This window comes from Hemiscyllium ocellatum, chromosome 2 (assembly GCF_020745735.1).
Source record: "Hemiscyllium ocellatum isolate sHemOce1 chromosome 2, sHemOce1.pat.X.cur, whole genome shotgun sequence".
In the NCBI taxonomy this organism is placed as follows: domain Eukaryota; kingdom Metazoa; phylum Chordata; class Chondrichthyes; order Orectolobiformes; family Hemiscylliidae; genus Hemiscyllium; species Hemiscyllium ocellatum.
Genome location: NC_083402.1, coordinates 44,072,522 through 44,085,715, shown reverse-complemented (window position 1 = coordinate 44,085,715; position 13,194 = coordinate 44,072,522). Strand labels below are relative to the sequence as shown.

The 13,194-nt window shown below is 39.7% G+C and overlaps 1 protein-coding gene across 3 annotated transcripts in view; it reads left to right on the top strand.

Moving 5' to 3' along the window:
- LOC132822962 (uncharacterized) overlaps positions 1 to 13,194 on the top strand; it is a 196,561-nt gene that overhangs the window by 135,416 nt on the left and 47,951 nt on the right. For all 3 annotated transcript variants that reach the window (XM_060836424.1, XM_060836434.1, XM_060836416.1), the window contains 4 exons: positions 275 to 398; positions 5,976 to 6,205; positions 10,080 to 10,189; positions 11,258 to 11,362. In XM_060836424.1, coding sequence (XP_060692407.1) covers positions 275 to 398; positions 5,976 to 6,205; positions 10,080 to 10,189; positions 11,258 to 11,362 — 569 coding nt within the window. The remainder of the gene's footprint in view (positions 1 to 274; positions 399 to 5,975; positions 6,206 to 10,079; positions 10,190 to 11,257; positions 11,363 to 13,194) is intronic.

The window sequence follows — 13,194 nt, the reverse complement described above, 5'->3', positions numbered from 1 at the left end:
ATAGCAACAAGGAACTGAAAGTCTCTCTCTTTCCATCCCCTTCAATGTTGAAGGCAATGCTTAGAATACGATTTATGTCATAGTAATGGAAGAACGCTGGGCAATTTTCGAGGGAACTTTGTCTTCCAGTGACATGCAAAACCAAGCTTGAGAATCTATGATTGCAGTAAAGGGCAAGAATAATACTCCATTCATGGGCATTACCCTCATCAGCAAAAAAAATCACCAAAATATTAATCTTTGAATTAATTAATCTCTTCTGTCTCTAATAAAGGTGCTTAAAGCAAGCGATATACCTGGATGCAATACATTTATGCCTCCACCCTATGAGGCTGAAGAGATTCTGAGCAGTGGTCCTGTGCTGTATGCTGGGCAGCCAATCGCGCTGTGTCTTGCAGGTAATGCAATGTTGCCCATCACAAATTGATCTTGATTTGAGTGGCTCTCTAGGCCACTTCAGAAGGCAGTTAAGAGCCAATCATATTGTTGTGAATCTGGAGTCACGTGTAGGCCAGACCACGTGAGGAGGCAGCTTCCTTTGTAAAGAACATTGATGAGCCAGATGGGATTTTACAACAATACAGGATAGTCACGGTCAGCATTATTTTTCTGGAAGTTTATGAAATGAACCTGATTAAGATTTAATTACAGAAATCAAATAGTGCCTTAAAATGGGATTTAGGAAGATAAAGGGTGTGGACGACGACACATACCTGTTAATGTGATCATGGATCATTTAAGATTAGTGCTGGCAGCGTCTTCATGTGAGACAAGTGTGCAACCAGCCCTGCTTATTGTCTGTGTGTCTGTTTGTGTGTCTGAGAGGAGGAACTAGGGATGATTGATTCTACTGAAAGACAAAATGCTTGGAGAAAAAGAACAGTACTGCACAGGAATGGCCCATTTGATGATACCTTCTTAAACTAAAAACCTTTTGCCTTGATGAGGTTCGTATTCCTTTACTCCCTGCTGATTCACAAATCTGTCAAGATGACTCTTAAATGTTGTAATTGCATCTGCCTCTACTACCACCTCTGGCAGCACATTCCAGGCACTTACCACCTCTGTGTAAAAAAAAACATGCCTCTCACATCTCTTTAGACTTGGCCCCCTTTTTCCCTATGTTCCCTAGTCATAGAATCATAGAGGTGTACAACACAGAAACAGACCCTTCAGTCCAACTCCTCCATGCCAACCAGATATCCTAACCTAATCTAGTCCCATTTGCCAGTACTTGGCCCAATTCTCTCTAAAACCTTCCTGTTCATACACCCATCCAGATGCCTTTTAAATGTTGTAATTGTACCAGCCTCCATCACTTCCTCTGGCAGCTTATTCCATACACGCACCACCCTCTGCGTGAAAATGTTGCCCGTTAGGTCTCTTTTATACTTTTCCCCTCTCAGCCTTAACCTATGCCCTCTAGTTCTGGGCTCCGCCACCCCAGGGAAAAGATTTTGTGTATTTATCCAATCCATGTCCCTCATGATTTTATAAACATCTATTAGGTGACCCCTCAGCCTCCAATGCTCTGGGGAAAACAGCCCCAGCCTACTCAACCTTTCCCTATAGCTCAAATCCTCCAACTCTAGCAAAATCATTTCTGGACTCTTTCAAGTTTCACAACATCCTTCCGATAGGAAAGAGACCAGGATTGTACACAATATTCCAAAAGTAGCCTAACCAATATCCTGTACAGCCACAACATGACCTCCCAACTCAATGCTGTGACCAATAAAGGAAAGCATACCAACCACCACCAGCACTATCCTATCTACCTGTGACTCTTCTTTCAAGAAAGTATGAACATGCACTCCAAGGTCTCTTTGTTCAGCAACACTCCCTTGGACTTTGCTATTAAGTTTATAAGTCCTGCTATGATTTGCTTTCCCAAAATGCAGCACCTCATTGACACTTCCACCCTGGGAAAAAGACTCAACTATCCATTGTATCCATGCCACTCATAATTTTGTAAATTTCTATCAAGTTGCCTTTTAACCTGTGCTATTCAAGTGAAAACAAACAGCGTTTGTCCAATCTCTCCTCATAGCTTCAAATCAGGCATTTTGGAAAACTTTTTCTGTACCTCTCCAAAGCCTCCACATCCTTCTGGTAGTGTGGCATCCAAAACTGTCCACAATATTCCAATGTGGTTGAACTAAAATTCTATACAGGTGCAACATGACTTGCCAATTTTTATACTCTATGCCCCAAATGATGATGGCAAGTATGCCATATGCCTTCTTGACTATCTTTTCCACTTGTGTTGCCATTTTCAGGGAATTGTGGACCTGAACACTGAGATCCCGCTGTATGTTAAAAGCTACTAAGGGTTCTGCTATTTACTGTGTCCTTCCCTCCTGTGTGAGATCTCCCAAAATGCATCACTCTCACTTTTCTGGATGAATTCCATCTGCCATTTCTCCGTCCATGTATCCAGCCTGTCTATATCCTGCTGTAACCTCTGGCAATCCTTCTCACTATCTGCAGCTCCCCCAATTCTGTGTCATCTGCAAACTTATTAGTCAAACCACCGACATTTGCTCCAGATCATTTCTATGTAATACAAACAACAGGGAGTCCTGCACTGATCCCAGTGGAAACACAACTGGTCACAGATCTCCAGTCAGAAAAGCTTTCTTCCAACACCACTCTTCCTTCTGTGACCAAGTCAGTTCATCTTAGTAGCTCACCATGAATACCATGCAACTTCAACTTTTATATCAATCTGCCGCATGGAACCTCGTCGAAGGCCTTGTTAAAGTCCATATCGATAACATCTACCACATCACTTTCATCCATCATCTTTTTCATTGCCTCAAAAAAATCAATCACATTTGCGAGATATGTCCTTCCCAGACTCACTAATCAGTCCATATTTTTCAAAATTTGAGTAAATTTATATACCTCCAGATCCTTTCCAATCGTTTTTCCTTTAACTGACACAAGGCTCACTGGTCTGTCATTTCCCAGATTATCCCTGTTACCCTTTTCAAACAAAGAAACAATGCTGGCTATTCTCCAGCCCTCCAACAACTCTCCTGTGACGATACAAAGATTTTGTACCAGGCCTCAGCAATTTCTTCACCTGCTTCCTCAGGATTCTGGGATAAATCCCTTCAGGTCCTGGAGATTTGCCGACCTTAATGCTTTTTAAAACACCCAATACAGTCTTCTTTTTTGATATGTCAAAGAATATCAACATGTCCTTTTTCTTTGTGAATACCAATGTAAAGTATTTATTAGGGACCTCACCTACTTCCTCCGGCTCCATATATAAGTTCCCTTCTTTGTCCTCGAGTGGACCTACCTTTTCCTGAGCTACCCTCTTGCTCCTTTTATATATGTATAAAAGCATTGGGATTTCCTTAATCCTGTTTGGCAAAGACATTTCATGGCCCCTTTTAGTTTTCCTAATTTCTTGCTTGATTTTTTTTCTGATATTTTTGCATTATTCGAGGCCTTTGTCAGTTTCCTAAACTTTATGTATGCCTTTTTCTTTTTGACTAAGCGCTCAATTTCTCATTGTCAAAGGTTCCTGAATCTTGCCTTCCTTCTCCTTCATTTTCACATGAAGATTAGTCCTGAACTCTAATCAACTGGACTTTAAAAGATTCCCATGTGCCAGATGTGGAATTACCCTCAAACAGCTGCCCCCAATCTACATTCCCTAGTTCCGGTCTAAGGTTGTGGTAGTTAATCTTCCCTTACACCTGAGGACTATTTTATCGTATCCACAAGTTAATTAAAACTTCGAAAATTATGGTTACTGTTCCTAAAATTCATCCCCCGAAACTTCTATCACCTGTCTAGTCTCAATCCCCAATACCAGGTTGAATGGCCCTTTCCCACGTTGGACTATTTACATAACATTTCAAAAAACTTTTCTGGACACACCTAACAAATTACCCCTCATCCTAGCCCCTGGCACTAAAGGAGTTCCAGTCAATATAGGGGAGTTAAAATCACCCGCCACAACAATCCTGTTGTTTTGTATTTTTCCATAATCTGTCCACACATGTATTCCTCTATCTCCCAGTGGCTGCTGGGAGGCTGTTAGTGCAATCCCATCAAAGTGACATCACCCTTCCTATTCCTGACCTCTACCCATATGGCCTTGCTGGCTGAATCCTCGAAAGTATCATCCCTCAGTCATGCTGTGATATTCTCCCTTACCAGTTACACAACTCCCTCACCTCTTTTATCTTCTCGGAAACATCTAAATCCCTGAATCTTAAGATGCTAGTTTCTCCCCTCTGTCAACCAAGTCTTGGTAATAGCTACATCATTGTTATATATATATTAATCCAAACTCTAAATCCATCTGCCTTCCCTGTTTACTCCTCACATTAAAGCAAGTACACTTCATACTGCCAGGCCCTCTGTCTGCTCTTCTTAGTCACTTGTCTTTGTCATAGACTGCTCAGTCATCTTACTTGCTGACCTACTGACCTGGTTCCCACTCCCCTGACACACTAAAGCCGTTCCAAGTGGCACATGCATACCTACCTGCCAGGTTATTGGTTCCCCCTCCAGTTCAGACCTCCTTTTTGTGCAGGTCCACCTGCTCCAGAAGACATCTCAATGATCCACATACCCCTCTCCCTCAACAGCTCTTCAGCCACATTCTTAACCGTACTTTCTTTCTGTTCCTGGCTTCGCTGGCAAAGGCCACAGGAAGTGATCCCAAGATTACACCCTCGGCATCCTGTTTTTCAGCTTTCTACCTAACTCCCAGAACTCTCTTTACAGGATCTCCTCTCTCTTTCTGCCTTTGTCGTTGGGACCAATATGGACCACAACCTCTGGTTCCTCATTCTCACCCTTCAGACTATCTTGTGCCTGCTCAGAAGCATCCTTGAGCCTGGCACCAGGGAGGTAACGCACCATTCTGGAGTTCCATTTGCAGCCACAGTAATGCCTATGTGTGCCCCTGATTTTAAAGTCCCCAGTGACTACTGCTCATCTACACTTCAATCCTCCCTCTTGTTTGATAGAGGCAGTCATGGTACTGCTGATCTGGCTGCTGTTCCTGCCCCCTGAGAGGCCACCTCCCCCACAGACTACAACTACAAAAAGTAAGTGTCTTATCCCTCTATGTTTCTGGTTCCTGAGCAGCCAAATCTATGTTACTATTTGAGTCATGATGTCACTGCCGGAGCTCTGCTCCTAGGTTCAACTCCGTGCTGCTGCTGTCCATTCCCATGTTCACTCTCCTTCACTCTGTTGCTGCTGTTGTCACTACTCTGACTGCCCTCAGCCAGGTTTCTTTCAAAGGGGAAGTGTTCCGTGACTGTAAACAGCACGGAATCACTGGGTGCTGGGTTTAAAATGTCGAGATGCATTTGTCAGTCTCTTAAGGCTGAAAACTAACCTGAAGCATTTGGTCAATACGTTTGTGCAGTCCTAACTAAATTCTACAGTGGTTCTGAGCTAGAGCTTTCCAAAAGGATAATTTTCACCCTGTGAAATTTGGAAAAAGCTTTTAGCTATGTTAGTTTTATTCTCGTGTACGCTTTCCTTTAAACTTCTCCACATTTCTATGTCTTCAAATGTTTCCTCAAAACCAATCTTTCCAACTCCTCTTTAAGTCTCTCATCATTTATTACAATTTCACACCAGAAGTACTTTGGGGATGTCACTATTTTAATGATGTTGTATAGATCTGTAATGTGTTGAAAGGTCAAAAGGATACCTCAGTTCAGTGAGTTTTTCAAATGATAATTAATATCATTTGCTGATTTCCTTTTTCAATACCCATGAATGATAGCAGACCATAATTGTATTTAGAAGTTATGTACCATTCAAAACGGTAATAAAATCATAGCTACAATAATTGTTTTAACATTGCTATCCAGACTATGAATTAGAAGTTTGAGAATTTTTTAACTACATAAAAAAGGTGTTGATCTTCAGTACTGCTTCACCAGCTACCGAGATACATATGTGTTAATCATGTCCATTTTCATACTAAGATTCACAACATCATGCTCTGGAGATGGTAGAAGTAGTGAAGGTCACCTACCAAGATCAACAGCCACCAATAGTGACCCTTGATGAAGCTATTGAGAAAAAATCCTTTTACCCATCGCCTGGAAAGGGATTGCTTGTTGGACACCCTGAAGATGCTATTTCAGAATCTCCTTGCAAAATTGAAGGGGAAGTTAGAGCAGGTGAACAGTACCATTTCCACATGGAAACACAGGTAAAAAAAAAACTACTTATTGACATTGAAATAATTGTTTAAATATTTAATGACTGTAAGAATTGCCCTATGGGTGAAAATGTCTTTTCTCCTACCTCCTAAGTATTCTGCACCTTCCCTTAAACCTATGTCCCAGTGATCATTGATCCCTCCATCAAGGGGAAGAGTTCCTTACTGTCTACCCTGTCTGCTCATAATTTTATTCTTCTCATGCACACCCCTCTTAATTTTCTCTGCTCTGAGGAAAACAACCCAGTCTATCCAATCTTCCTTCAAAACTAAAACTCTCCAGTTCAGACAACACGCTAGTGAATCTCCTCACCACTCTCTCCAGTGCTACCACATTCCTTCAAAATCCACTCATGACTTATGCCAAATTTGCTAATGACATAGTGGTTTGGATCTCAAACAAGGATGAGACAGAATACAGGAAAGAGAGAGAGAGCTTAATGGCATGCTGTAAAGACAATAATCTCTCCTCAACATCAGCAAAGCAATGGAGCTGGTCATCGACTTATGGAAGTGGAGTTGAGGACACGTCCCTGTCTATATCAATGGTCTGAAGATAGAGATGGTCGAGAGCTTCAAGTTCCAAGGAGTAAGTATCACCAAAACTCTTGTCCCTGTCCATCCACATTGATATTACAGTCAAGAAAGTACACCAACACCTCAAGTTCCTCAGGAGGGTAAGAAAATTCAGCATTGACTCTTACTCATTTTTAAAGATGCGGCATATAAAGCATCTATCCGGATATATCCACTTGCTGTGGAAACTGCTCTGCCCAAGACTGCAAGAAATTACAGAGATTTATGAGTGCAGCCCAGTCCATCACGAGAACCAGCCTTCCTTCCGTTGACTCCGTCTGCACTTCCAGCTGCCTTGGAAAAGCAGCCAACATAATCAAAGACCCATCCCACCCTGGTTAAGTCCTCTTCCACTCTCTTCCATTGGGCAGAAGATGCAGAAGTTTAAAAACTTGTACCAATAGATTAAAGAACAGCTTCTTGCCTGCTATTATCAGACTTCTGAAATGATCTCTTATTTATTAGGGTTGATCTTTCTCTACACCTTGTCTGCAGCTGTAACACTATATCCTGCATTCAGTTCTGTTACCCTGATGTACTTATGTGAGGTATAGTTTGTCGTGTTAGCACGCAAAACAAGCTTGCCACTAAACTCGCGAGCTCTCTTTCCTGTACTCGGTCTCATCATTGTTTCAGATCCAAATCACTATTTCATTAGCAAATTTAACATAAGTCATGAGTGGAATTTGAAGAGATGTGATGGCACAAGAGAGGGTGCTGAGGAAATTCACTGTATCTTGGTAGTTGTGGCAATAATAAATAAAATCAATAATGTGGAATCCGGAACTGTACACAATACTCTAGCTGGAGCCTAATCAATATTTTATACAGTTCTAGCATAATCTCCTGCTCTTAAACTCTCTGCTTCGACTAATAAAAGCAAGTATACCACATGCCTTCTTCACCACTTTATCCATCTGCTCTGATGGTTTTCATATGCACCAAGGTCCCTCTGATCTTTGTTGCCCAACAGGGTCCTATCTTTAATTATGTATTTCCTTGCCTTGTTTTTCAGCCCAAGTGCATCACCTGACATACATCCAACCTTATCTATACCCACTTGGAATCTAAGACTACTCACCTCACTATTCACCACCCCACTAATTTTTGTGTCATTTGTGAACTTACTGATGAATCCTCCAACATTCAAGTCTAAATAATTGATGTAGACCGAATTATCCAAATTTCCTTGAATCCGATGGCTCTTCTGTTCGCTCTCAGTTTCTCATTTGGGACCTTATTTAAAAACCCTGATGAAGTCCAAGTAGACTACATCAAAAGCATTGTCTTCATCAACACATCTGGTCACCTCTTTGAAAAATTCAATCAAGTTGGTCAGACATGACCTCTCTTTAACAAAGCTATGCTGACTCTCCATGATTAATTCCTGCCTGTCCAAATACAGATTAATTGTTTCCCTCAGAATTGCTTCCAATATTTTGCCCAGCACTGATGTTGGATTGAGTGGCCTTAAGTTTCCTGGTTTGTCCCTTGCTCATTTCTTGAATGGCAGTACTGCATTGGCTGCCCTGCAATCCATTTTCAGCTTTATTCGACCCTTTCCGTGCTGAGGCTTGACAGTCAGATGTGAGTTGTGAACATGTGCACCCATTGTAATTGGTCAGGAAAGCCAGGAATAAGATTTTAAACTGCTATGGAAAAGAAAAACCCAACCCCACAATCTTCCAGGTTCATTACTTCTGCTGGACATTGTGAGCAGGTCAATATGTTAAAATGCAGCCTAATTAATTATATTGAATATGGAATAAGATAAGTTCTTAGCAAATAGTGAAGAAAGAAAATTTTTTAACAAGATGCAATTTTGAGAGCAAACAAAGTTGAACAATACAGTCTGTTCTGATATAAAGCGATAGTTTTGTTCTTGTGCAATCCCACTTTATAAGAAAATTGTGTAATAGCAGCACTATTTAAACCAATGGGCCTGGATTTGCATTATAGCCAGTACAGGTAAGGAAAGTTTGTGTTCTACAAATATTGGACGAAATTCTTCAATCACATTATAGCTAATTCACATTAAAGAAAAGAATGTTATAATAGAACTGATTGTTTCGTAATTTATGTATACATTAAGAAAGTTTGTTTCTTACACCTTCTCTATGGTGTAAAGTAGCTGGTAGGACAGATCTTTGCATACTTTTCAAAACAACTTGCACAATTACAGTCTTCTTGGCAACTGAGAATTCGTATTCCACAGTAATCCATAATAATGAAAGTCACTGGAAATACTTTATAGACAAGCTGTAAAAAGAAAACTTCAGGTTAGTAAATGTTGTGCTTGCGAAGAAATCATCAGCATAATTTTGTTATTTGATAATTTTTCAAATTTTTTGACAATTTGATGATTTATGTGCATCTGCAGATGGAATTATTTTTGTGCTTAGTGTCATTAACTAAAGAGATATTCCACTTGCTTGGTGGTTTGCAAAGCAAGGTTCATTTGTTCTATCCATCATCTACAAGATGGATTTACAAATTATTCAGGACAGAATTAAGTAACTTGGGCAATTGAGGGTTAATTAGAGAAATCTAGTCAGAATGTGTTAAAAGAAAGTCATGTCTAAGTAATTTGTTGGAGTTTTGATAAGTAATAGGGAAGGTAAATGAATGTAATGTGACTGATGTGGTGTACATGGACTTCCAAAAGGTATCTGAAAAAGTGCCATACAACTGAGTCATGGACTGAGTTGAATAAAAGATGTAGTAGCAGCATAGTTAAGAAAGGGACTGAGTGATAGCAGAGAGTGGTGGTATATAAAAATGGGGTTTTCCAGGACTCAATGTGAGGATCTCTTGTTCATCCTGATCGGTATTAATACTTTACACTTTAGGGTACATGATAGCATTTCAAAATTTGCTGGTATCATTGTGAACTGAGAGTGATCATTTAGAAATATAAAGGGGGTCGATTGAATGAAAGGACAAGTGGCAGATGCAATTTAAACCAGAGAAGAGTGAGGTAAAATAAAGGGTACAATTCCAAATTTGGGCAGAGCAGAAGGAATGAAACAAATATAATTGCACAATACTCTATGTGCTTTATGCCCTAATGAAACATTTCGGGGAAATTCATATGATTCCTATGTTAAAGGTAAAGTCAACATATCCTAAACGACTACTGTCTCACTAGAGAGAGAGAGATGAGACGTTGAGAAGGTGAGACCTAACTGACCTGATAGCTGTTTCTTAAATTAAGATTGTATAATCTGAGATTTAATTAGAAATAACTGTCAGTGATTATATTTTGACTGTACTGTTTATTTTGGGTCAGATTTGTCGGTGCATGCCTACTGAAGATGGTTTGGATGTTCAGGCAGCGAGTCAATGGTTGGACTTAGCACAACAAGCTATTGCCTGTGCCATTGGAATACCTGCCACAGAGTAAGCAGATGGTTCATTCTTATCCCATTGTGATTAACTTGCTACAATAACTTTACAAATTGCATTAATAGTAACATTTAAATTGCAGAAGGCAAATTTCAACATTAAACTGAGTTAGGTGTGGCATAATGTAGTTAATGTATCATGTCATAAGTTAAACTGACAAAAACACTTCTAAGCAGAAACTAAATAAAGGGATCGCCACCTGACCATCTCAGTTACCAGGCTATCTTTGTTTTAAATCATCCATCACATCACTATTCTAATCAATATCGTAAAATACCTGCCAATCATACAATAATATGTCATTTTTATTTATTTTTGCATTTGTTTCACAATTAACTTACACCATTCCTCACCAACAGTTGTGATAACTAATCACAACCTCCGAAAGACTTGAATTCACAGCAGTTAAGAAAATGTTGCAGACAAACATGCAAATGAATATTTGTACATACATACAAACATATAGCAGCAAAAGTAGACAATTTGGCATTGATCTTGATCTTGAATCTTGATTTATTTAGTTGATCACTAATGACAGATGTATTTGACCAAGCCGCACTGTAAGGTGTGAGAATAGTAGAACCTTGGTTGATTGTCCTTAACCTCAAACATGAATGTATGGAAACATCCAAGTTGCGTCAGAGCTCTGCTGAGGTTTGTGGCAAAGTGAGTTTGTATATATAATTGAAGGAAAAATATCACTGCTCATCAATAGTTAACTAAATCAGCAAGAGGCAATGTTGTAATATCAATATAAAGTACTTAAAATACACAGCAGTTTTACAGTTAGTGAGAACAAAGGATAAGTGAATGTTTTGATATTTACTAGTCTATGGCAAAGGACACCAACATGAAACATTAACCTGTCTTGTGTGTTCACAGAATTGATGGACTGCAATGTATTTGTAACATTTTTTGTGGTCATTATATCAATTATCAAGCATTTGCAATTTTAACCTCTTAATGTACAACTTCGAAATTTAGTGGTTACCTTTTAGTCCAGTATTATCTAAAAATAATTATAGAATTCAATATAATTTAGAAAGGTTTTTGTTTTCACAGTATCAACATCTCAGCTAAGCGTTTGGGAGGAGCTTATGGAGGTAAAGCTACACGGGCCAATTTAGTAGCTTGTGGTGCAGCAGTGGCTGCAACAGTCCTTTCCAGGTAGGATCCAATTGAATACTGGATAGAATATATTGTTGATTTTTTTTTAGAAACTTGGCAGTATCAGAAGCAACGCATTGTTGAGGAAATTACTTGGTCTGAGACTTTGAGTCTTGTTTCAAGAAGCTTTATTTTTCGTGAATTCACGGAGAGGCTGAAGACAGTCTCCACTGTCTAACAGCACTGTTTGGAGCTGAACATTCAGCCTGTACTTATATATTGATACAAACAACTTTGCTTACATTCTGCACTTTAGAATAATTCAAGATAAAGATAAGCACAGGACAGCTATAGCCTTGTTGCTCAGCTCTATGACTCAATGATAGCAAAGCTAACCAGCTCAGGAAGCATCCCTACTAACGATCCTATGATATGCTCCCTGTTTTGTCAAATTATAATTACACAACCCTAGTCTCCAGCCGAGTTTTCCCGCTGAGAGCCAAGATAGCTTTTACCTTGGTCAAGTATCCCATCATGAAGCAAAATGCAAAGTTCTTACAACTTCCACACACATCCTGCCCTCTTTATTTCATCTTTATGTGCATTAATGAAAAAGTTGTATTAAAAGCTACGTTTGATCAACATAATGCAAAGAAAAAGGGTAAGCTGGATATTAATTCATGCATTAAAACTTAGATTGGAATTTTCATGCTTTAAGTGAAGACAAATTGTTTTAAATAACATACCAATTGCCCACCAGAAGCCATGGCAAAAGTACCAGAGGGGAGATGAGATTCTTTTAATGCAGTAAGTTATTGTGATCTGTATTGATTGAAAGAGTAGGAGAACAAGATTTAAGAGTAACTTTCAAAGATATGTTCTGTAAAAATAAATATTTGCAGGGTTGCAGAGTAAGGGCAAGATTAATTTGATAATAATTTGCTCTTGAAAATCACTTTGTGGAGGCAACAAAGCCAAGATGGCAATCTGGGCAGCATTGCCTCTAGGGTGGGTCTTTGACTGTTTTTACCTTCCTCACTATGCCATGATCACTGTGAGGGCAGAATTGGCTGAAATCCCAGCATATCCAATCTGATTAGATGTAGATATCTATCCAAATGTTCACTTACTCCCCTCACAACCTCCAGAAAGAAAAGATAAATGAAGCATTAAATTCTTCCTTAACAGTAACCAGGGGAATAATTATCAGTTTAATTACAGAAACTCAATTCTGAAACATCTTAAATATTACATGTGGTTCAATTGATAGTTTGTCTTACATTTGGAACAGCACAATTTGCATTTATTTGGCACATTTGAAAAACCAAGTCCAATGCCTCATCTGCATTGACAGGGGGCTGGCCTTTTCAGTCCCCACTGGCAGGTTTTTGTAGAAAAGTAGGTAAGATAATGACAAATAGCTAGTCCGCTTCCATGAAGTAAAATGTATGAGTAAGGTGCCCACTAGCCTGCCCATTCTGAGGCCTGTTCAGGCCCTAATCTGCCAGCCACATTGGCTAGCAGTGCACAAGAGTGGGACTCTGAGGAACAGGAATCCCACACTGAGCTTGTCAGTGGATTGCTACTATGGATAGGTTTTTCCACATAGAGGGTGAGCAATGCATCACCTTCCATCTGTCTGTTGATTACCCAAACCGACAGGAAGTGAGAGCTGGTTGGTAGATAGTGCAGGATATTTTAGCAGCTGGGATGGTGGTTGAGTGGAGGGTTTGGAAGGGGAGTGGAACAGGGAGCCAAGTCTTGGGCAGGAAAGTCATTAGCTTTCCATGTGAAACACAGAGGAGTATGAGAACCTGCTCTGAGAACCAATCATGTGATGAATTCTTCACAGCCAGTTAGCTACTACTAAATTTCACAACTGTGCAAGAATA